Here is a 26,292-nt window from a genome sequence, read left to right on the forward strand (position 1 = left end):
CTTCTGTCTCCTATCAATAGAGTGAACTCTTAAAATTCTTTTGCTTTGAGGCTCTTCTACAATTTCCCAATTCAGCTGCAAGGTGAAATAATGGATACATCACCGGGCTGGAATTAGAAAAAAACTAAGTTCAAATGTGACCTCAGGTCCTTATTAGCTGTGACTCTGGGCTAGTCACTTCATTCCAGCCTCAGTTTCCTCAGCTATAAAGTGGGGATAATAATAGCCCCTACTTCTAAGGGCTGTTATGAAAATCTAATGAGATTATATTTGTGCAGCACTTAGTACAGCATTTGGTATATAGTAGGAATATGTTAGCTATTATTACCCATTACTGAAGGCCTAAGAATTTTTAAAAAAATGCTAACTCAAGTCATGATTTAGAACCATGCAAGTGTTTCCTAATCAAATCCACCCCCTTTGTACACAGACATTGTTTTGAACTTTGCTGGCTCTACAACTAATGGAAAGAAATGGGAATGTGAGCAAATTAAGCTTGGCCTTTGCACAATCATTAATTTAACCAACTACCCTTTGGAAATGAAAGGCCATTGCCTATTAGCTTTAGGGGTGTAGAGTCACAGTCAAATATCAAAAGGCCACCTCCAGAAAGGAAATGGTTTTCTAATAAAGACCCAAGATAGCAAGTACTCAGAGATATGCAGACAGAATCATGGAAATGGGGCTAATGCACAGATTTTGATGTGTTCTTAAGAAACAATGCTTTCATTTTCTAAATGGTCTTTCCTTCCTAGAGCTTCATAACTCAATGCTTAAAGCAGATTCAAGGTTACCTGACTCCATTTGCAAGGCTGAGTCCCCCAGGTGTGGCTCCTTGAGCTTTATCAAATTCTTTTTCAGTCACATATAAGCATAGACTCCATTTTTTGGGGGGAAGGGTAATTTAATTAGTGTGGGAGCTTCTCAGTGTGGATGATACAACTGACAACTTGTTTATAATTTATACTCTTAGAGAATTGCTTGGAGTCACTCACTGAGAACTAGTTAAGTGACTTGTCCAGGGATCTATTCAGAGAATATATCAGAACAGGCCTTGTGATAAGATCCATCCTTACTTTAACTCCAGTTCTTCTATCTCCTACACCATAGAGATCCCTCCCAGATTCTTTCATATCAGGATAAACACTTAGCATTCAGTAAAAGATGCTGCATTCCTAGATGGTTAATAAATTCATAGTGAGACACTTGGCAGGTTCACCATGCACCAAAACAAAGCGGTTTTTTTTCCTCCAGCTAACAGTAAAGGCAATTGTCCTGTTTCCATAAAGATGGCAAAAAGAATGATATAAATTCAGTTTGTCAGCAGAACTGCTTTCCGTTAGCACTGAGTGAAAGCATAAAACCATACAGAAGACAGTTAATCTGTGGCTGAAATTTCAAATCCATTCAACACAGATAGGCTGAAGCTATTATTTATCAAAAAGCTACTAATGATGTATTTCACCTGAGACAGGTCCATGAACTTCAAGAGATTTTATTTAAAAAAAAAAAAAGAAAAAAAGAAAGAAAAAAGGATGGGGGCAAAGTGCCTTCAAAGGCACTTTCTAAGCTTTCTCATCCCCAACGTTAAAGTTAAAAGGAAAGGGATGTACTACATGACCTCTAAGGTGATTGAGCTTTTGGTCCTAAGGGTAGGGAGTAGGGAGGAAAGCTGACTCCACTGAAAAATGAAGCTTTCTAATTATTCACAGACCAGGTGGACTAACTGCAGGACAACTTCTCTTCAGTAAAATGACTCTGCTTACTCTCATCTCTGATGCACACACTGTTTGGTCCTGAAGGAGCTCTGCACACCCAATTATCAACTGGACTAGGGAGAGAGCAGGTGGAACTGTAACTGTCAAAGGCAGAACAATTAAAAAGCACTGAAACGGCTTGCACAATGAAGACTAAGCGGCTTCGACAAGAAAGGTGAGTTAAAATTTTGTCCTCCCTTCTTCTGATGGCTCAAATGTCTCTGAAGTCTGGCAAGATTCACTGACCTCTGGTGGATGAAGCTGTCATCTTTTCTCTCAGCTTCAGTGACCTCAAAAAGGTGTCCAATAGAGCATCATGGCCCATATTTTAACAAACAAATGCGCTGGAGGGTTTGCACATTAACACCATAAGATCAACATTGGAAATCTGGGTCTTACACATTAATGGTGTGATACATAAAAGAATCATTCAATGCTGAGTCTTGTTTAGCTTTAAAAGGGTCTGGATATTTTCTCCTGGTTCGGCTTCTCTATTTTATCAGTTGCCCATTATCCTTGTCACCTCATTGAATACTAGTCACATAATAAATATTTACAGGCTCTCCCTTTTTTTTTGTAAGCCATACTGAGGCAGAGTCTGCATAAATAAAAAGATCTAGGCCCTGAACAATCACACACATAGTCTTAAAGGTGGAAGGGACTGGAAAAGTTATCTAGCACAAGTCTCATTTTATAGGTGACTGTGACCCATTGTTTTGAGCAACATTTCATACAATACAATTTCATAACTGATGAAGTGACGGGCACTTGAAATTTATATATCAGCCTTTGATTTGGACTAAACGTCCACTCTGTTAGAATCATAAATCATGATCAATGAGTATTCTTAAAAGCTTAGAAGATTAATTTAGTATCTGAGCATTTCTAAATGCTTGTTTCATAGGGGAGCTGGAGTTATACACAACATCCCTAACTTTTTTTCCAATGATAAAACTGGCTTAAACTAACCCTTTAGGTACTTGGATGTGGAGGCACTATTATTTACATGGTGCTCTAAGGTTTTCAAAGCACTTCACAAATATTTCACAATTATTTTCAGATATTAAAAATATACCCATTTAACAGATGAGGACACCGAGGCTTTTCAAAGCACTTTACAAATATCTGATTTTATCCGCACAATAATCAGTACTACAACTGTACTGATGAGGGCACAAAGTTAAACTGGGATTAAGTGATTTGCCCACGGTCATACACCAATAAGTGTCTGAGGCTAGATCTAAACTCAAACTTTTCTGATTACAGATTCAGCTCCTTAATCACTCTACCACTTTGTAGTATATGAAACAACAGTAACAGCCACAAAGGGTCTGCTAAATAAGATATAGATCCTAATACGCCATAATCATCACTGATATACACACATACACAAATACACCTACATATACATAAATATACACATATATTGCTGTAAAGGTAACAAGGACTTAATGTAGTTTTTGTGATCTATGACTGATTTTATCTATGTGAGAATTTTAATGAAGAAACACCTTCTACCAGTGAAAATTCATAAGCTTCCTACAACTTAAGAGTCTTGACAAATGGCCCAGGAGGGATAGGGAGAAGTTCAGCGACATGCATAGGGAGGCACATAGTATATATCAGACAGGACAAAAACTCAGGCTGACTACAAAGCTGGGGCACCATCCTCAAGGCAACCACTAACTCTCTCTACACATATGTCCCCTCATTTGATCCTCATAATAAGCCTATGAAGTAGGCACTATATGCATTAACTCCTTTTTATAGGTGGGGAAACTGAGCAGCTCAAAAAACGCAAGTGACTTGCCTAGAGGAAAGGATCAGAGAGGTGGTATTTGAACCCAGATCTTCTTGATTGTAAGTCTAGCACTATTTCCACTATCCAAGGTTAATAAAAAGATACAAAACAAAATGCTACTGATATAATTGACCAGGGATTCAGGAAAGGTTTTATAGAGAATATGATACTCTTGCCAAAATTTTACTTTTCAGGAAATGACAGTGCCTTGCACAGGATTCTTGCATCAAGCCCCAAAACATTGCCATGATTTAATGAATCAGTAATTACTCAAAAGTTTCGTTTCAGAAAGAAAAAAAAAACAAAACTGGATGAAGAATTAGCTTATCATCTAGTCTATGAACAAAGTTGGATAGGGAAAGCTTATTTAAGTTCCTCCTATATGCTAACAGCTTAACATATATGATCTCATTTGATGCTCACCACAATTCTGTAAAGCAGATGTTATTATGGACTTCGTTTTATGGTAGAGAAAACTGAGATAAGCAGAAATGAAGAGACTTGGCTAGGGTCATACAGTTAGTAGATTTCTGAAGCTGGATCTGAATGCGGGTCTTCCCGATTCTAGGCCCAGCTCTCTATTCACTGTGCCATCTAGCTACCCATAGGCAGTTTATGTACAATGGACAGCCTATGTAAGTCATTTGCCAGAGGGTGTGTGTACCATTTGTTTGCAATATAATAAAAATAGTTATTTATATGCACAAGGTAATGAATTTTATAGTTAATAAACACAAACATGACCCTACAAATAGACATATTTATGTTATACATTAATTTATACATATGTATACATAAGTCCTATAACTATGTTATATATTATATTATTTCTTAGAAAATGAAATTGAGAATCACCCAAAGGGTAAACAAAGGGCAAATGGTGGGTGTGAGAAGGTTGCAACGTATTATAAAACAAGGAATTAGGTCAGATGAGCAGTTTAAAGGATGCTATCAAAGAAATGCAATTGATGGGGGAATGACTGAACAAATTGTGTTAAATAAATGCAATGAAATTTTAGTGCCTTGTAAACAATAGGAAGAATTTAGAGAATTATGGGAAAACATATAAACTGATTCAGTGAAGTAAGAAAAATTAGGAAATCAATATTCATAGTGACTATATAACAGTATTTAAAAAAAACCAACTCCTCCCCCCAACCAAATATTATCTAGCCATGATGACCAAATTTGACTTGTGGGAGAGAGGGACAAAGAAGGAACTCTTTCCCCACTTTAAAACAGGTGAAGGATTATAGGTGAGGAATGTTATATATATATTGTCAAATGGGATAAATATGTTGATTAGTTTTTACTGAACTGCTTATTTTTCTTTTCATTCATTTATTGCTTATAGACAAAAAGTGACACATATATGTTCTGGTATAGAAATACTAGATACTTTTTTTTTTTGTAAACTAGTTTTTTATTTTTTGCAATTACATGTAAAGATAGTTTTCAATATTTGTTTTTTATAATATTTTGAATTCAATTTTTCCCCCTCTATTCCTCTCTTCCCCTTCCCCAAAGCAAGTAATTAGGTTATACATGTACAATCACATTAAAGGCATTTCCACATTAGTCATGTTATGAAAGAACAAAAGGGATAACCATGAAAAGAACAAAAACCCTCAAAAGTGATAATATGCTTTGTAAATACTAAATATTTCTTTTGTCTATTTGCTCATTTTAGATGCAACATGATAAAATTCACATAGCAACTATCATGCTGTTTTGAGTTTCAGAATACACTGCATTTTGTTTGGAACTCTTTATTGGAGTTATGTTACTTAATATAAATTATTTGTGTGTATGTTACATCTATCTACTAGACTCCCTGAGGGGGAGTACATGTGACTTAAGCATCTAGAATAGCATTCTGCACACAGTGAGTTTAAGTTTGATTGATGACAGATTACTAGCCTGTGTATCAAGAATATTTGGTTTTGAATTCTGCCACTGACATTACCTGGCTGTGTGATCATAGGCCAAGCAATTAAAACTCTCTGAAATTGCTTCCTTATCTGTAAAATGGGAACAATCCCTGGTTTATATGCCTAATATGACTTTTGTGAGGCTTACATGAAATAATGTGAAGCTCTCCATAATCCTCAAAGTATATATGTCAGATATTAGTATTATTCATTTATAAATGTTCCCTAAGACAAATTGGAGGAGTTGCTAATTTGAATTGGTAGAGGGAGTTTTCTTACTGAAAGTTCCCTATGGCAATGGAATTATAGGGAAGAAAGAAAGAAGAAAGGAAAGAAGGGAGCAAGGAAGGAAAAAGGGGAAGAAAGGAGGAAGGGGAAGGAAGAAGAAAGGGAAGAAGGGAAGAAGAAAGGGAAGAAGGGAAGAAGGGAAGGAAGGAAGGAAGGGAAGGGAAGGAAGGGAAAGAAAGGAAGGAAGGAAGGAAGGAAGGGAGGGAGGGAGGCAGGGAGGGAAGGAAGGAAGGAAGGAAGCCTCCGAGAAATGAGTATAAGTGCTCATTAAACTGAATACATTGTTTTTTCAAGCATGAAAGTAAAAAGACAGCTGGATTTAGAGGAAAGGATCTGAGTTTAAATCCTAGTCCTGCTATTTCCTAGACAATAAAACAAGGAGACTGTGGTCAAATCACTTAATCTCTCTGGACTGACATATCCTCCTCAGTAAAATGAGAATGCTGGCTGTATGGCCCTCAAAGGTCCTTCTTTCACTTTTAAGTCTATGATCATTGTTTAATGAAAATGAACTACTATTTGCAATCCAAGCTGCTTTACAACAGCATATGAAAACAATCCCTCATTCCCATCAAGTTCTTTACTAGATCATTTGTTTTTAATTTTATATAATTAGTATAATTAGTTACTGGTTTGAACCTCTTGCATTTAACTGATAGCTTTAAATTTCATTTTAGAATGACTCTCGGGACCAACATCATGCTAACACAAGTCATATCTGTGACTACTTCTTAGACATTTCCTAACTGGTTAATAATTTATATTCTTTCTTTTTTTTTTTTTAAATTAGGTCTTGAGTAAAAAGAAACACCTGTATGTGTTACTCAAAAAGCACAAGCTATCATTTTTCAAGTGGCTTTTGAAATTTCATGTTTGCTAAAACTGCCCTCCTTTCTCAAAGTAAGCTACATTGCTATGTATCCTTAACAAGATTAAAAAAAAAAAAAAAAAAGTGAACATTACTTCAGAGTTTTGGTTCTATTTTGTTTCCAAAAACAGAAAAAAGCTCATATGTTAAGAAACGGAATGTATGAGGCATTGTGAGAAAACAAGACAGAAATCTTCATCTTGAGTACAAAGTGTTTATTGCTTATAAAAATAAGTTATTTAACAATGTAGATTTCTGGCACCATGTGTGAAGCTCTCATTAAAATGACAATAGCTCCTGAGAATGACTTACGAGACTGATCCAGAAAGATGAGCTCACCACTAACAAACACAGAACATGCTGCATTACTTTCTTATATTATGTACACAAAAAAGTCCTCTTTTCCTTCTGTGCGCCAGCTGAAGTATAAAATTAGTTCCCATCAACCACAGAGACAACCTGGTATTCAAAAGCACTGGCTCAGCCTTAATATATAGCAAAGCACTGTTTACTAAAGAAAAAAAATGAATGTATTGATGCTGAGAAGTAAATTAACTACTGAGCCATCAATATTGCTTAGGGTCGATCTAGAAAAGTTTTGGATGCTAGATTTAGTTTTCCACCTGCTTGTCATCCTGAGGATCTGAAAGCAGGGCTGGGAAGGGTTACTGTCTGCAGGTGTCATGGAAGGCTTCGAGGGTTCGGAAATCCCTCCATGTGGGAGGAAGGCCATCTTGCAAAAACTTTCCGCAGCGCTGGCATGGAGCCTGGAACAGCTTTATGTAACTTCTTAACCAGGTCTAAAAAGAGAAGTGTACAGAGAAATGAAAGAAACTGGATCTGGATGCTTCCAATGTCATCCTTCCTGTCAAGCATAATGATGCTGAGGGCAGAGAACTTAAGTTGGCTTTGACCCAAAAAGATATCCTGTGATTGTGTAGAAAGAGAAGCATGCAGAAAACCACAAGGTCACAATATTGCTGATTTTCAGTTCTGTTAGAATCCTCTCACTTTTACCACACTAAGGACCTTGTGAATAGGAAGTAGTGCTGTTAAGAAAAATAAGAAGGGAAACAAAGCAGGTGTTCTCTCTTAAGGCTTATAATGGTCCAAGGTCTTCATGTATCATCAAGGGCCCTACATAGCCACAATTTATTTCCAGAGCTCTATATCTTTGTAATGTATGCCACAATTCTCTTTTTCTTTTACTGAGCCCATAAGTGGTCACAGACCTTCAAAAGGAAGTCTTTGAATATATTACGACTTTGGAATTCTCCCAAAGAGGTCAATGTATCCTTTTTTCTAATGTGATTTCAGAGGTCACATTAGCCTCCACGGCCAAAATAAGACCTAAAACAGAGGGCATGGCTACCCTGATAGCATCAAATAAGGTGATAAAAGGCAACTACTAACACATTTAAGTGTTCATGAATACAGCTCTCTCCACTGGGTTCCTCTAAGCATCATAAATAAGGATGAGAATTGTATAACTCAATTCTAAGCTCAAGGAGATTCACTATTAAAAAAAAAAAAAAATCCAGGCAAGCGAGTTCTTACTGTGAAGGGTGCACATGAATCTCGTCATTTCAAGTCCTATTGAATTAAGTCGATATGAGAAAATTGTTCTCTGAAGTGGAGGTCAGCTGAGTTTATTGATACAAATCCTTCCATCTTCATCACTGCCTCCTCCAGAGGGATAAAGCTTGGATAGTCAATAGCTCTCCTTCAAAGGGACTAGATCTTTGGAGATCAGCAACAGACATGGGGAGAAGGACAAACTGAACTGTCCTGTTCAATTGCTAATGCTTGCTTCAGTTTGAGGAAGCTTATCTTTTCCTCACTGTAAAAATTGCATTTTCTAAAAGCCCAAAGGCAGGTCACTCAAGGGAAACAGTGAACTTAGACAAACCAGACTTAAGGTTATCACTCACATCCGTCCAAAATGAAGATTTCACTTCAGACTATTAACTCTCTGCTTTAGTTAATTGATTAAAGGGGCTGTGATTTTTAAAAACATACCACTGTTTTCTAAACCTTAATTTCAGGTACAAAATTGTACATGAATTGGGCAAAAACAATCCCACCCAGCTATTAACATTTATTTAGAAATAAATAACCTCAGTCAAAGGTAAATCCTGACAAAGAGTTTGGATTATGTTCTTTCACAGCCAACTTTTCTAATAGGAAGAGAAAAAAAGAATTTGACTGTTCTTAAAGATGGGGCCAGATGCCACGGGAGTGAGACCGTGCCAACAAGATGTTAGAACAACTAGTCAATTCAAGTGCAAAAAAAAAATCAGTCAAACCAGTTGCTTTACAGTAGGTACTAAAACATTTAGACTATCAAATAGTAATTTCACAGCCTATATTTTGAGTCATCATGAAATAAAATGTGCCTGGGAAGTTAAACATTACTGTCCTGGAAAAATCTATCCCAATTCCCCTTCTTTTCAGCAATTATCAGAAAGACCCGAAAGTCAAACAGGTAAGAGTTTCTCATCAATAGTAAATGAGAGAAAACTATTTTCTGGTTTGAGACTCAGTTATCTGAAGATAGGAGGAGACTTGAAAGAGCTATCTTTCAAGCCACTCTCTTAATCATTATTATTGTTGTTATCAATCTGGAGGTATCAGTGGAAGGAATTTTTTGCTAAGGCCACTTACCATGAAGGACCGGACCACAACATCTGGCATCTGTGGCAACTGGTAGTGGAGGAGGGCAGTGGTGGCGTGATCTGTCACCTGAGTTAAGAAGAAAGGAAAAAATGTGAGTCAGGAGAAAAAATAAAGATAATTTTCAATACAGCAACATTTGCATACAGGCAAAAATTAGATAATTCAATGTATTTCAGATGGTTTCCTTTTCCGACACAATATTCTGCAAACTGTTAAGATGTTTGTTATCTGATTAATACCTACGTTATGTACAGTTTTCTTAATTTACCTAAGACACTGGCAAAATTTCTCTTCCTGAAATGGAAAGATTCTCAATATATTTATATTATAATTTATTTACATATTGATTTCAACTTATTGGCCTTTTGTGATTCCAAATTAATACATTCACTAAGACTGAATTGTTACCAAAAAAAACCAAAAAAACAGGCTACTAAAATACAATCACTTGAAAAGTAAGGTTAGTAATCGTGCTGATTAGCTGACTGAGCTGATGAAGAAATAGGAAAGATGATGGGTACTGTGGGGAAAAGATGCTGCCATAGGATTCTTGATATCTGGGACTCTGCTCACCCACTAGTTGCTTGAACTAAGGCAGGCAAATCCTGTACCTAATTATCACGTCCGCTTTTCCCAGCCCATCACTGCTTACTTAGGAAAGCCAAGGTTTTAGAACCAGAGATTCTCAGGCTTACAAGGTTCCCTAGGGTCATCCAGTCTGTTTTTGAGAGGAGGAACTCAAAGAACCTGAGAAACAAGTGACAGAGGCTCCCCAAATAAGAAGTGTCAGAGCCAGGAGGATACTTTAGCTTTGTCACCAAATCAAGCGTTCTCGAGCCCCTGCTTCTTTTCTGGCCAAATTCTCCCATAAATGATATGTTGGGAGATCTGCATGTAAACACTATCATTACATTATAATTCAAAAGAAACGGGAACTGCCTAGAAAGATCTTCCTCTAGACCACTCAGTACAAGGTCCTGCTTCAACATGCAGAGTTCAAGCTGTGCAGCTGGCATTTCTGATGGTGGCCAGCAGATGGGTCAGCAGGCTGACCAAACTGAGTGCTTTTCTTTTCTCTAAAAGCTTAATTTGAAAGAATTTCCATTTGCGTGGATGACAGGTTTTTTCAGGGCTGGAGAGCTAGTTAATTGCTTTCATTTCCCATCTAGTCAGTTACAGTCATATTTTAATAGGAGAAAACAAAGCTGACTAATTTTCTGTATTCTTTCCATACTCCCGCCCTCAATTTGTTTCCTAGCCCACAGCCCAGAGACAAAAAGTCCATTGAATTTCAGATATATTCTTAACTACGGTTTTCTTAAACATCAAATATTGTTTTCTTATTTTATACTTTTCAGTAACAAGGTTGATTCTAATTTTGTGCCCAAGACAGGAAAACATGCTTGGGGGTTGTGTGGGGGATGGAAGAACAAATGCTATTAGCTAATTCAAATTCATTTCAGCATCAGCACATAGATGCAGGTTCTATTATAACAGGAAGCTAATGAAATTCCACAAGCAGATAAAAGGTGCTGGGGTAGTGGAAGAGCACTTAGGTTCTGAACAAAAAGGAGGTGAATCATTGCCCAGGTAAGTGCTAGGAAGGAGAGAAATGCCTCTAAAAGATCAAAGTAGGAGCCAAACACAAGGGAAAGCTGGGGAGGGAGGGAAGAAAGCTGGGATAAATCGAAGAGTGCTAACAGACTTTGCTAGGTCGAACCTGCAAAGAAGAGAGTAAGAAAGAAAAAAAGAGAGAGTGCAGAAAACGACTCTGAGGGTACCCAATGAGAGTGGGGACAGCAAAAGGAATGGCCCGTTCTGAACAGGAGGGTGAAAAGAAAGAAAAGGACACAAGGCTTTACTAATGGCAGTATCATTTTACCCCGAAGCTAAGAAAAAACTGCATATTCTCTGCCTCGTTTGGAGTGGGAACTGTTTATTTTGTGTAAAGGGCAACATCTTCCTCACACAACCAACAGATGGACTTTGCTTTATAAAATCTCACTTTCCTAGTTGTCTAATATGGCATCACTCCCTATTTAACCAAGATTAGTCCCTTCCTTTTTTCAAAGCATCCCTGGCCCTGTCCTGGAAAGCCACAAACTGATTAGAGTGCTACAGCTCAAGTCTAGAGAACGCAAATGTACCATTCAGCACATTGTGGGTGAGGAGAAGAGTCTGTAAAAGCTCCATTCTACAAATGAGAAAACCGTGAGCAGGATGCACTAGAGGCTGGTGGACATGGCAAGAGAAGAGGCTGCCTACCTAGCACCTCAGCTGGTACACAGTCCTCCCAAACTGGGCTCATCTCCTTCCCAAAGGAACTCTTCTTAACTTCCTTCTTCATGATGAGGACATGGTCCCCATATTTCCCATTCTTTCCATTGTTCTCTAGTCTTCTGCAAACCCGCTCCTGGAGCCCTCAGCCCACCGGCCTGGAGCCACATCTCCAATCCATCCCTTCCCTTCAGCCACATGAATACTATTCTGATTTACTTCTTGCCACATTCCGACTTCTTCACACAGTAGCCAAACTGATACTTTTAACACACTGGTCAATCGTTTCTCTTATTCAGAAACTGACTCCCTACTGTTCCTAGAACAAAATACAAATGCATCTATTTCTTTGACTTTTAAAGCCTTTCACAGTTTGATCAGGAGCTGCCTCTTTGGGTTTGCTCCACACCATGTTCCACGCACACTGCTCAAGCCAGACTGACTTGTCTTTGGTTCTCAGTCCATGATCTTTCATCCCCAGCTCTGGACAGCACAAGCTATCCTTAATGTCCTCAATGCACTGCTTCCTCAACCCTACCTCACAAGACCACTGAAAGCAGGGTTTCTTAAGCTTTTTCCACTTGTTACTCCTTTTCATCCAAGAAATTTTTACACAATCCTGGGTATATAGGTATATTAAGTAGGAAATCAAATATTTACTGATAATAAATCATAATTTCACAACCCCACATTCAATTACATGATCTCATGGGGCATAGCCCAGTTTAAGCAACTCTGACTTGATTTCTCCTACAGAAAACCTATTTGGATGCCCTCCCATTCTTAGTGTCCTTTGCTCAGGAAAGTATTTTGTATGTATGTATTGTTGGTTTTTTAATGTCATATTGTTTCCCAATAGAATATATGCCCCATGAAGGCAGGGACTTTTCTTTTTAATCTTTGTATCCTGAGTGCCTAGCACAGTATCTGATACATAGTAAGCATCTAATAGATGCTTGTTGAATGAATGAAAATGGCCTTTACATACATTGGCTATATAGCCATGGCAAGTTCAGGACTGCATGTCATGTTTCTTGTCTCTCATTCCAGTATCTACACAAAGAAGACTATTTAAATAATATCAGCAATGTTTTGTCAAATGTGCCTGTATCAATTATAATAATGCTGTAGCAAAACCTCAAGAGAATGGGGGCCGAAGGGGGGCCCTCCATAGTCACCATCACAAATTTGCAAGTAGAAACTTAATCCCTCCTTGTTTGAGCATCTCACCCTAATTTCTGGAGTTTGTTGAGCATATATGAGTTCAGCAAAATAGTTCTTATAGCCTAATTCTTAAATAAATATCTTTCCCCCTGTTTTCTTTATCTCAAGTGTTCAGGAAAACAAAAGAAAGGGAGAACACAAACAGAAAGTCAACTGTGTGAAGGGCAGGGAGAGAGGAGGAATAACAAGAGTGGCTCATAATGGCAATTACCAACTGTTGTTATTTTTAAAAAGCAAGACCCCCACACAGTTCATAAATTGGGGAGGGTGTGCAGGTAATGCCTCCTCTTAGTCCTGGTGCAGATAGCAACCATGTATTTGGAATCAGATCCAAACTTTTGAGTAACAAGCTTTTTTCTGACATACAACCTTGCAAATAACAAAACATTTTATATAGCAATGTCTGAACTTCTCCCTTGCACTTATCACTTTCTGTTTAGATTTGTACTTATGCACATTTTAATCTTGTCACATTTACATAATGTTTTATGGCATAGAAATCACTTTGCTCACCACAACTCTAAGAGAGAGATAGAAAGCAGAATCTCAGGATGCTCATTTTACATTTAGGAAATTGGGGTTCAGAGATGTTCAGCAGCTTCTTCGGGTCACACAGCCTCAGACTTGCTTTCATTGCTCTGTAGATTTTTGACATCAGCATTCTTATGAATTTATAGAATGTGCTCATTTATATAAGTCAAGGTGATTCATATGATCTCCTGTGTTTTTCATATGCAACAGAGGAAAAATGGTATTACTGTTCTTACATCAAAGGCCCTCATGATCTCTATGATGGCAGAATATTTTCCAGCAGTACCACACCTGCCTATACTGTGCAATCCTTATTCATGTCCCCCCATAACTCTTCCATAGAGATCTGTCCCAATCCTGAAGGCTTTACTCTGGTTCTTTTCCTTTTTGGTAGAAATGTATTGCAATGCTCATGCTGCCTTTCCATTCTTTGCTCTTACTAGATGAATGGCCTGCCTTTTCTTCTTTCTTCTTTCTTCTTTCTTCTTTCTTCTTTCTTCTTTCTTCTTTCTTCTTTCTTCTTTCTTCTTCCTTCCTTCCTTCCTTCCTTCCTTCCTTCCTTCCTTCCTTCCTTCCTTCTTCTTCTTCTTCTTCTTCTTCTTCTTCTTCTTCTTCTTCTTCTTCTTCTTCTTCTTCTTCTTCTTCTTCTTCTTCTTCTTCTTCTTCTTCTTTTCTTTTTTTTAAAAATAATTTAAAAAATTTAAACTTAAATACAAAATGAGGAAAAAACCCCAAAACATTGCCATGTACACAGCAAAAGAGGGATTCAATATAAAAATAATAAATTTCCTTTTGAAGAAAACCTATATAATAATAATAATAATAATATATAATATTGTTTTCAAAGCTACCCTGCTTTTCTTTGCTTCTTTGTAGGTTTTCTTTTGTTCCCTTGTCGCCCAAGAAGGTGCAATTAAGTGTGGAGATATACACACATATATGTAGATATCAATAAACATACATAGAGCCAAATATAATCATATACATATGTATATAAGACCATACTATGCTACTTCCTCTTATTCCTCTATTTCTCTAAAGGTAGATAGCATCTTCTTCAGAAATCCAAATCCTTCCATTTTTTTTTTCTACTCAATCAGCTCATGATTTCATTCCATAATAATATTCCAACCCAATCACATCTTATCTGAGATTGTTTATGAAAGCTCCCCCCCTCAATTTTTTGCATTTCTTCTGTTCTTAGCTATATAGGTTTTATTTGTACAAAAACTTTCAATTTAAAATAATAGAAATTATTCTTTTTACACTTTATCAATGATCTCTTCTTTTACTATAGTTTAAGGTCTGATTCTACTGAATCTACTTCCTTAACACCTTTGACCCTGGTTTCTTTGAAGTGGCTGATCTTTTGTTCTTCTAAATTGACTTGGTTATTTTTTCTCAGTAAATTTTAATTGGGATGATACTGAATAAGCAGATTAGTTAAATAAAATTGTCATTCTAAAAATTACGTTGGCTTTACCTGACCATGAACAACAAATATTACTTTAGATTTGAGTTTAGTTGTATAAAGTGTTTTTGTTTGTTTATCTAGTTCCTGGGTCTGTTTTGGCAGGTATATTTTATATGTCTAAAAATTTTAAATGGTCTAAAACAATATTGAATAATATTGTTGACATTTAATGTAGTTTCTCTATTTTCACTTTAACCTTGTCTGAAATCATGATTATTATTATTTTTTTATAGTTTTTATTTACAAATAGATGCATGGGTAATTTTATATCACTGACAATTGCCAAACCTTTTATTCTAATTTTCCCCTCCTTCCCGCCCCCCACAGATGGCAGAGTTCAATATGTTAAAATATAAATTAAATACAATATATGTATATATGTCCAAACAGTTGTTTTGCTGTACAAAAAGAATCGGACTTTGCAATGTGTACAATTAGCCTGTGAAGGAAATCCAAAATGCAGGTGGACAAAAATAAAGGGATTGGGAATTCTATGTAGTGGTTCATAGTCATCTCCCAGAGTTCTTTCGCTGGGTGGAGCTGGTTCAGTTCATTACTGCTCTATTGGAACTGATTTGGTTCATCTCATTGTTGAAAATGGCCCCATCCATCAGAATTGATCCTCATATAATATTGTTGTTGCCATGTACAAGAGATCATATGATCTCCTGGTCCTGCTCATTTCACTCAGCATCAGTTCCTGTAAGTCTCTCCAGACCTTTCTGAAATCATCCTGCTGGTCATTTCTTATAGAACAATACCAATTTTAGTTTTTAAGAAATTATTTTCTTCCTTAAATTTGCGTTCTCTTTACAGTTAGCTGATTTTCTTTTTACAATTTTCTTGATTTTATCAGATTGCTTTTATTTTTTTCTAATTTTCCTTCATCTTTTCTTAATTGATTTTTCAAATCCTTTTAAAGTTCTTCCAAGAACTATTTTGTCCTTGGGGCCGTTTGACATTTCTCATTGAGTGACTTTTTTTTTTTTTTTTTTTTTTTAAAGCTCTATTATCTTCCTCTGAATATGGACCCAGATCTTCTCTATACTCATAGTTCCTATGGTTGGGTTCTTTCTCCTTCACTTACTCATTTTTATTTATTTTATTTTATTTTTGTTTTAAAAAAGTATTAGTACAATCAAGTTGTAGCCTAAGGTATGGGGAATGTTGTCCCAAGCTCCGGATCCTTTGGACTGTTACTGTCTGAGGTCTGTCTTGGGGACCACCCTTGAGTGTTTCTCTCCCCTTGGCCCACAGCTCTCTCTTGGCTCACAGTCTCTCACATGATCTTGCTCCCTCTGGCCCTCGGGTGGCTGCCCACTTTGGCTATGCTCTCTGTCCCTGACATGAAGCCAGGGCCTGCTCTCGCAGGGCCCCTGCACCTTGGGGCTCACCAGGTATGTGCTAGCTCCTCCCTACAGCCACAGCCTGGGAGGGGCATCCCTCCAAAGGGGAAGGTCCTTCTCTGCTCCCCCAAAATCTGTGAGATCTGTTTCTAAGGCTGAGGTTGATGCCCAACCCAGCTGCCCAAAGGTGTCTGCACTTCATTCAGGACAAACCTTCACCCCCATTCCCAGAGGAGCTCAGTCTTTCCTGCGGTCTTCTCGAATTGTCTTAAGGAGGAGCCCTTGTTTATTTCTGCTGCTCTGTGGGACTGTTCTCTTTTCTCTTTTTGTAAAGTAAACTTGGAGCAGAAAGCCTGCTCTTCCCGGCCTTCCCAGTCATCTCTGTCTGCCTTCTTTTTTGTCCCTTCTGGAGCACAAGCTATTATGCTGGTAGCACTACAGACCATACAGACCTACCTGCCAGCTGACTCTCTTTGTGTCACTTACAATACTGATTCTTCTGAGGCAGCTACAGAGCATCACTGAGAGAATGCTGGTGTCAAAATAAAGTGCCCCCTCCCCCATTTGGCATTTCAAGCTTTTCACACTCTGGCCCCTTCCTACTTTTCCAGCCTTCTCACTGGCTCCCTTCCACAAGCCCAAAGGTTCAGCTTCCTTGTCATTCCTCATTTGAGATGTTCCACCTTCCCTCTCCACATCTTTTCTCCCTTTTAAACTCTGCCTCTTAGCATAGACTTCACTCAAGTATCACCTTTTGTAGAAGGCCTTTCTTGGTTCCCCCCATGCTAGTGCCTTTCCCTCTGTGACTACCTTTCATTTAGTTTCTATTTATCTTTTAGGTCCCAATGTATAAAAATACAGTTCTCTCACTTTTGCAAATCCAAGTACAAGTAAAATTATGAAAGATAATTACATTACAAAAACCCCAAATCCAGCTCTGCTAATTTTGGGGTATAGTACTGTGCTTGCTTTCTCTACACTTCTGTCCCCTAGGCTGGAGGCTAGCTCCCGATCTCCTATTACCCCCACCAAAAAAAAAAAAGCCTTCTAAGTGAAACCAGAAGAATGGAGGCATAGGCCTGATCAGGGGCTGATAAGAGAGGCTTCAGACCTCCAGCCCTGAAAAAGACCTTTGCCTTGCTCCAGCTAGCTCTCCCCTGCTCTGGCCCTCCTCTATGCTAGGGTACTTCTAATATGTCCTTGATTTCCCTTCTTTCCCACCATGCCCATCCCATAACCGACTTTATTCCTTTCTACTCCCCTTCCCTTTTCCTCCCCCCAAAGTTGTTTCTTTTTCCCTGGTCCCATATTTGAGGGGAAATCCATGTTACATAAAATTACCCAGAGGTCTGCAAAATGATCCACTTTCATAAAGTGAGAACTGCTTGTACACTTATTTTTCTTCCCTTAATGTGTAAGTGGTTTGAGGATAGAGGCTCTCCCTCCCCTTTTTCTTTTATCCAAAGCTCTGGGCATAATGTCTGGTATATAGTAAACACTTAATAAATGCTTATTGATTGACTAAAAAATTGAGCTCTTCTACCAGATTGCAGCAAGAAATCGCTGAGAGCATTGGATGTCCATTATGTTTGTTTGCTTAACTATGTATATTTGTTAAAAGGGTTTATTTTTATTTATTTTTTTCTTTTAAACTTGGAGATGAGAAGAAAATTTAAATGTCTGTTAATTTTAAATAAAATAAACAACAACAACAACAAAAAACAGGTAGCTTGGTAACCACAGTGGCTAGTTCATTCAGCATCAGCGATATGGCTAGGGCAATTAGGTATACTCTCACTATTTCCTAATTTGTCTTAAAGATCAGTCAAGAATAAATAAGGACATAGTGAGAGTATTGTCACCTCCAGGACAAAGGTCTTCATATTTCTCTAGCTTGTTTATTATCTTACCAATCACCTAGGTACTTAGCCTCAAAAACCTGGGAGTAAGCTGACTTTTCTCTTGTTCTCACTCCCTATAAAGGAGTGGTTATCAAATTATTTTGATTCTATCTCCATAATCTTTCCCATATCCCCTTACATATAATGGATTCTTAATCTTAATTGAATTAAAGATCTCTGTTTTTTCTTCTGCATAGCAATGACTGTTTTGACTTTTATGGGCAATAGCACAATCCTGGGCTGTGGTTGAATGAGGAATGAACAGAGCTTGGAAAATCCTGCTTTTAACAATTATATTATTTCAATTAACCCCAACTGCCTTGCAAAAAACAATGAAAAAGCCACCCAAAAGGAAAAAAAATCCAATTTAACTATGCCTTCCTTTCTTTTTAAAAGGAACAATAATATATGTTAACTTTGATGAATGCAGGTAACAGAAAAGTAAAGCTCTCTCACACAAAATCAAGAGAAAGAATGGTTCCTATACACTAGACAGGTTTAAAAAATTAAGAAATAGGGCACCTTAAGTAAACATTTGCAAATTAGTTATTCAAGAGAAGTATAGAGGCAGCTAAATGGCACAGAGGAGAGCCCACTGTCCTGAATTCAAATCCAGCCTAGGATCCTTAACACTACTACCTACCTGTGTGACCTGGACAAGCCCTTTAACCCTAATTGCCTTACAAAAACAAACAAACAACAACAAAAAACAACAAAACCCACCAAGAGAAGTGTGATAAAGAGTCAGAATCTATTTAGCCTCCATATTCTACCTCTTCCTAAAAAATACAGACAAGATGTGGCTTCTTACTTTTACCCCATTTTTGGAGTGAGCACACAACATAGATGGGAGCATGCATTACAGAAAAGTGTTCTAAGACTCTAAGTCAGAAGAACTGATTTGGCTTCTAACTAGTTGTATGACCACAAGCAAATCATGTGATTTTTCTGAAGTACAATTTGCTTCTCTGTCAAATAGGGTAATAAAATATGCCTACCTCAACAGAGGTTGTGGAAAACAAATGAGATAAAAGAGAGAGGGGATATGAAAACATAATGAAAATTCAAGTTTGGAGTACAAAATGCATTGGTTTAGTGAATCACAATCCTCCTCTAGAGGAGGTAGAGGACTTTGGGCATGCATACACCTCCTTGGTCTGAGGTACCTTATTTGTAAAAAGAAAAAGAAAAGAAAAAAAAGGACTTGAAGGGAAGTGAAGGACTTTAAATAGGTTCTATCAATTATCTTGGACCCTGAAAATACAAAAGGGTTTCTGATCTAGGCTAAACAGACTAACTGTTCACATTAGTTTGTACTGATACAAATCCTTGGGGAAATTCCTATTTTCTTAATCCTACTTGCATCCTTTCCTTAGTGAAATTAAGATTTTTTTCTTCAAAAAGAACAAAAGAGCCCAAGAAACTAAGTGGGGAGCTTTGTACTCTGGCACCCCCACCTGTTGCTCTGAGGTTGCCATTTTCTATTTCTCCAAGGGTCCTGTGCCATCTGACTGCTAGAGATTTTTATATGGATGGAAGGTTATAAACAGCTTAGAGAATTCTGATGGGAATCATGGGAGTTATTGACACAGTATTATTCTTTGTGAAGGAGATCTTTATGCTACTCCTAGCATTTCAATGGATTTCACGAGTTCTAACTGTAGCTAATAGGCAGCAAGGCCAAACATAGGGTAGTAGTCTGCTCCTCATGCTGTTCTCTGGCTTAAGGAAATACAAATGAACTTGGATGGAGTCTTTCCTTTAATGCCACCTAAGGGATTCAGTCTTCTCCTGAGAGTTAATTAGCTGAAGATCATCCCACCCTTGCCCAGAGGAGAATGAGCCCATGAGTTAAGTAGTATTATAGCTACTTTTATCTCCATTTTATAAATTATAAAACTGAAACTTGTAGATTGACTTGACCAGGGCCACACAGCAAGAAGGTCTTGCAAATGACCTTGAAAACCAAGTCTCTAGCACTCTTTCTGCCACCACAGAATTCTCCCCTATCCTACCTCTTGCATTTTACCTCTTGCTATTGGAACAGGGATAAAGTCAATGCTACTAGAAAGGTCATGACAATATAGTCACCATCCTTGGGATTCCCTTTCCCCTGGCTTTAATTCCCTATTTGTTTGCTTCCCTTTTAGAATGTGAGCCCTTTAGGGCAGGAAACCATCTCACTTTTTATATTTATGTCCCCAGCACTTAGCACAATGTCCACAAATTCTTGTTCAATGGTTCATTCACATGTTCACACATTCAGAGAAGTTGAAGAAGGGACTCTTGGTGTTACTGAGTTCAACCTCTTTATTTTGGAGAAGAAACCAAAAGACAGTAGGGTGAGGGGATTTGTTTAAGGCAAGAAGGAAGGCAAGAAGGAAGGAAGGGAGAAAGGAAGGAAGGAAAGAGTTTATACCAATTTTCATGAGGTCAAGCACTTTGGTGTGTGGTGGTAGAAAGAGTGCCAGAGACTTGGTTTTCAAGATCATTTGCAAGACCTTCTTTCTGTGTGGCCCTAGTCAACTCAATCTACAAGTTTCAGTTTTATCATTTATAAAATGGACATAAAATTAGCTATAGTATTACCTAATTCATAGGTTTATTATGCAGACAAAAGGAAACTTCTTTTTGTAAATCAGTACTTTATACAATTCTCCCTCACTTAAATCTAATTCACCTGCATGTCACTAGCATCAGCTCCTTGACAACACAGTCCTCTTAAGAATGAAAGACAAAAAACAATATAAATGCCTATTGTTTTAATCATTATTATTCTTTTTTTGACTGGACTTGTGATTTCTATTGGTGTAAAGAGCTAAGAGTGAATAAACTTGTACCAATAGCTCAGGTGCTAATCTGTAACTTAAAATCTTAAGAACTGCCTGAATCATGGAGAAATTGAATAATTTACCCAGGGTTACAGGGTAGTATATGTTAGAGGAAAGACTTGAACCCAGATCCTCCTGCTTCTGGGTTCAGCTCTCTATCCACTATCCTATTAAATGAAAGAACCAGGCTCTGTCAGTTACATAACTCTGATCACTGATGATTCTGGAGTCCAAGATTTGCACTTAAGACAAATAGAAAATGATCCTTGCTTGCCACGCTACTTTGGGGACATGCCTTCTTATTAAAAAAATGGTTCAAGAGGAGTTAGTGTAAGAAGGGACCTGAAGGATCATCTCAGAATGACATCTCCAGAAGTACAGATTCAAAATGTTTTTCTGGTTCTGAAAAATGAAGTTATTTCAAATTTCAAAAACTCATTAGTTAAACATGAAAATAATGTTTTTAGAGTAAGACAAAAAGTAAGACAAATAGCCTTCTTTCCAAACAGTTGTTAAAAATATAATGGAATAAAAAGAAAAGTTTTATTTTATTTTATTATTATTATTTTTACCATACAGAGCTAAACTCTAATCCATTTCCTAGATTTGTACTCCACAGGTTAAACAAGTCTAGAAGGCCTAAGCTAGAAACATCTAAGCCTATGGGGGTAGGGATTACCTCAAGAAAATCAATACTGCCTTTTTTGTTTGATGAAGGAGCAGTTTGCAAGGGTTCTGAAGGACTTGTAACTTATCCACCTTAGTTAAAAAAATATGCTCCTATCAGATGGGGCCAAAAGATTGTGATTTTCTATCCGTATGGGAGGTCAAGAAGGGAGAAAGAAACAGAAATACTGTTCTTAGGCAGAAGAGGTCAGGAGACCTCAGGAGACATCTTCCACAGGAAAGTAGAAAAAAGCAACAACTAGCCCAATTTTACTAGGAAATTGTCCCAGGAAGCACTACCGAATAGCCCTGGAAGAGGGTAAGATAGTGGTAAGCAAACTTACGGAACGGGAAGGGAATGGTAGAACAAAACTAGAGTTTGGAGAAAACAAACTTGTTCTGTTTCACACTTTATTTAGGACTGATTGGCCTTGTGAACCCCACAAAGATTCCTGAAGAATTAAAGAGTTGTTGTTGTTGTTGTTTGCTGAGGCGTTTGGGGTTAAGTGACTTGTCCAGGATCACATAGGTAGGATGTGTTATATGACTGAGGTCACATTTGAACTCAGGTCCTCCTGACTTCAGGGCTGGCACTCTATTCCCTATGCCACCTAGCTGTCCAGAATTAAAGAGTTAAAGTGATTAACCCAAATGCCTTAAAAAAAAAAAAGTATTTGCCATTTGGAACTATTTCCTAATGGTAAAATGCCAGATTTAACTGCAGTGTGCCAAGAAAATAAAAAAGCTGAAGACACCTGAATTGTTCTATACTCATTTAAAACAATATCATTTTCAGTAGAAACATCGAGAAAGAGAATATTTAAAAATATATCAAAGTTCTCAGAAAACTATATAGAGACAGTCATGTAGACCACAGGGGAGTGAATGAGAGAATATAAATAATCCAGCTGCTAAGGAGGAAGGCAATGTAATTGATATTTGTGGAGAGAGTCCTGGATTGAAAACTAGGAGACCAGGGTTTCAGTTTTAGCCCTACTATTAATCAGCTATGTATTTCTAGGGAAGGCATTCCTGGTCCTCAGTTTCCCCATGTATAAAAGGAGGAAGTTGGAACAAAATTCTAAGCTCTCTTTAAATTAAAGAATTCTATGACCTACAGTCTAAGCTCATGCAGTGAGTCAGCACTAGAATAATAGCCAAACTGAGCACTAAGTAGGATCAGAGGGAGAATTTCAGAGCTATGGCTTGTCTCCTCATGGTGACCAGAACATTTGCAATAGTTTCTCTGGTCTAGGTTCTTTTTCTGCTTACTGCTTTAGAGGAACTTTCTTCTTCTCATCCCTCAACCACAGAGTAGAACATAGGGGTTTACATAGTCTTACATAAGTCCTCAAGAAGAAAGAGGCTATAGAAATGAAAAATTACTACTCCATTACTTTTCTAATGCCAGAAACCCACAAACCACTTTCAATGCAATTCATAACACCTCTAAAAGAGAAAGCAGGATGAGACTCAAATAGTTGTCACCAAGGGCAATTCCATTATGTTTTAGTAAGGGTGGTAACTGCCAAGCACTTTATACTCAGAACCCTCAAGCTGCTAAAGGAGTCTGGGAGGGGAAAGGGACCTTAGGTGAAATACAGGCATCAAAAATTGGGAAGGAAAAACCCCCACTGGCAAGGGATGGATAGGATGGGTGTTAAGAATCAATCACTGATTAATTTTTTTTCTGATTTTAGATGCTTAAAGTAGTTGGGAAGTAGGAAGGGGGTGTGGGGGAGGGGAATAAGGTTTTAGAAGCACATCTAAATGTGTCTAATAAAAGACAGATGAAATGCTGAAACATTTCAACTGTCTGGGCAGTAGCATACTGATCCTACTTGGCAGCAATCAGCTGCACAGGCCCCCAGAGCAAAAGTTTAACAAGGCTCACTATTTATCCGTTCTGCTTACCCAGCTTATCTGATATAGACAAACCAGGGAGGGGCTGACCTTCATTCAGGATGACCCTGGAATTGCCCACCTTCTCTCTTTCACCAAATGCCATCAATACCCTAGTATTTATCTTCTACATGCATTCATCCTGCATGGTCACTTTATTCAGAGATTATTGACAGGAATACATTTTCATATATTAGGCTGATCACTTGTCCTTGTACTGGTGAAAACTATTCCCTGGGCTTCACTGGGCACAAAAAAACCCTACAACTCTATAAACACACAAAACATGTGAATGCCAGGCCTGGTAAACAAATGCAAACATGACCATCAATGATATACAACAAAATGATATCTTCCTTAGAAAACAACAAAAGATTCTGTTGCTTTGTAGAGGCTACTCTCACACAGATTTAGCTTCTCAGATTACTCCTTGTTCTGGCATAATTTGGGGGAATTCTCTAATAATGTTCATGTAGAATTAGATTATAGAATAAAACATAACTGTGATCTGCTATAAAATCTGAGCACTGACATACAGCCTACCTCTTAACCTTTTAAAACTCTTCAGTTATGGCTTTAAAAGTGGATTCCTAACAAGGAAGCCTTGGAGCTGGTGGAAAGAGAGCCTAAATATAATTATCAGCAGGTCATGTTGTGAAGTCTAAAAGAATGGTTTTACTTATTATTTATCAGTATTTACATTGATCCCAAATCCCACACAATGATCATACACATCAATATATTCAGAGATGTTTCACCCCTAGCTCTTTGTGGCAATGTAATCTAATCACAAGGCAGAGTCTCCATATATGGGAACCAGCTATATACAATTCCATTTAGGACTACTGAATACTTAGTAAGGCACTTTATGCTACTATTAACCTACTACAAACCATCAGTAAACATTCAAGATGTCAAGTATACCCACAGTGAGTTGCAATAAATGCTTGGTTTTCTGAAGTATCTCAATAAATACATTCAGAAAAAATATAAGCAATTCTCAAGCTTAGGTCCAGCTTGGTGTCTAGAAAAAGGAATATAATAGCAATTCTGAGTGAGCAAAATTTCAGGCACAACAGTTACAACTTATAGCTTTGTCAATCAAACTGTTAAGCCTAGATCTCCCATGAAGGATCACAGAAATGTCCAACCCTGAAGGAGCCAACATCTTTTGATAATCATTATTTTAAAAATCAACCCTGGAATTTGTCTGGTCCATTCAGAATCTATTCTTTGATTGGATTTAGGGCATGCTACTGAATTTTTTTTTTTTTTTTTTAAAGCTACCATCTAGAGCTTGCTCATCAACTATCACAGGGGATAAAATGGAGGTCTGGAAGAGGTGTGACATGCCCAAGATCATTAATGTAGGGTCAGAAGCAAAACTGTAACCCCAGGCTCCTTCCCCTGTACAATGCTGCCAGGAAGAAGACTGATTTGTTGCCACATTAAGAACTAGTTGATCTGAAGGCTATTTTTTGGCTTCACTTCTAAGTAAAAAAGCTAAAAGAACCACGTGCTGATCCTTATGATCCCATCTTTCAATTCTCTGCCTAGAGTTCTACACACTTGCCTCTTTTCTTCAGACATCCAGCCAAGATTTAACACAGTCAGAAGCTCTAGATTCACTCTCACTCTTCCTAAGTTACTGTATAAAAATTCACACTGTGTTGAAATGAGAGGGTTAAAGATCAAAACACTCACTGCACCTGCAGAGTTTAAATGTCAGAAAAATATGAACACACTAAAACCATTCATGGCTCTTTGTGTTCCTGCCCTTTCAGATAGTGCTGCCCACCCCTCCCCTTATTTTGGAGTTCCATTCTCTGAATCCACCCTGCTGTAGCTATGCTGGCTATAAAAAGCTTCTTCACCCCAGGACGAAGTTCAAGAAGTCCCCAGGGGACCACAATAAATGACGAGACCTGTTAGCAGTAATGGGTCCACTGAGAGCTGTCCCCAGCCCTAATCCACTTAAACACACTTAGGTAAGGGGTCTAATAAGGAGGGAAGTGAAGGCCCAGCTGGGGATGGTGCCAGTTAGAAATAAAAAGGAAGAACAAATTTCAGCTTCCTTTGTCAGGGTTAACTGCACATTCACAAGATCCTAGTCTTGACCTCTTTGAAAAAGGCCATAGGCCCTAGAGATGCTGATAGGTGTGTGCATGTTTTGTCAGTCCTTGTTGCAATCCTTGTGGTATTAATTGGAGTTTAGGAACCTGGGCTGGTTCTGCCAGACAATTCCTCTGTCCTTCATCATCACATTGAAGAAAAAGACCTCAAAGGGCTTCCTGCCTTCTTAGCATGCTGGGGCTTTTTCTGTGATGGCTTACAGCTACTATTTGTGGGCAGGAAAACACATGCAACAAGTAATTGCAACCACATATTGAGTGTCAAAGGAAGGAAATCCTAAGGGTTTTTAACACTAAAGCAATGCAGAAGCAAACTTTCTCCAATGATACTACTTTAGTTGTTTCCAACTTCACTGGAAGTAGAGAATTACAGTACCTCCCAACTAGCCATCAAGAAGTTTGAGAACCATTTTCTTGATTAAACAAATAACAATGTTCATAGTCATACATTCATGGAACTTCTTTATATCAAGGATACAGTTGCATCTGTTCCCACAAGCCTTCTTAAATAATGTTGATAATTGCATTTACTTCAAATTACTATATGTAAAATGGTCAGGGGAAAAAAAAAGATAAAAGCCTGAAAGGGAGTTTTTGAATTGACTAGTAGGGGAGTGTTACTATGGACAGAACTGTCATATTATAAAACAAGATTTTTCAGGTAGATGAGAGAGCAATATTACTTGA

At 37.8% G+C, this 26,292-nt stretch overlaps 1 protein-coding gene across 2 annotated transcripts in view; it reads right to left on the reverse strand.

The window, feature by feature from the left end:
- MED27 (mediator complex subunit 27) overlaps window positions 1-26,292 on the reverse strand; it is a 303,253-nt gene that overhangs the window by 36,600 nt on the left and 240,361 nt on the right. Inside the window, exons 7-8 of one of the 2 annotated variants that reach the window (XM_074293936.1) lie at window positions 9,310-9,387; window positions 6,846-7,445 (exon numbers count right to left, since the gene is read on the reverse strand). In XM_074293936.1, coding sequence (XP_074150037.1) covers window positions 7,311-7,445; window positions 9,310-9,387 — 213 coding nt within the window. In that variant the 3' untranslated portion in view covers window positions 6,846-7,310. Of the gene's footprint in view, window positions 1-6,845; window positions 7,446-9,309; window positions 9,388-26,292 lie in introns of those variants that run through there. The other variant, XR_012486892.1, reaches the window with a different exon arrangement.

This window comes from Sminthopsis crassicaudata, chromosome 2 (assembly GCF_048593235.1).
Source record: "Sminthopsis crassicaudata isolate SCR6 chromosome 2, ASM4859323v1, whole genome shotgun sequence".
Lineage (NCBI taxonomy): Eukaryota > Metazoa > Chordata > Mammalia > Dasyuromorphia > Dasyuridae > Sminthopsis > Sminthopsis crassicaudata.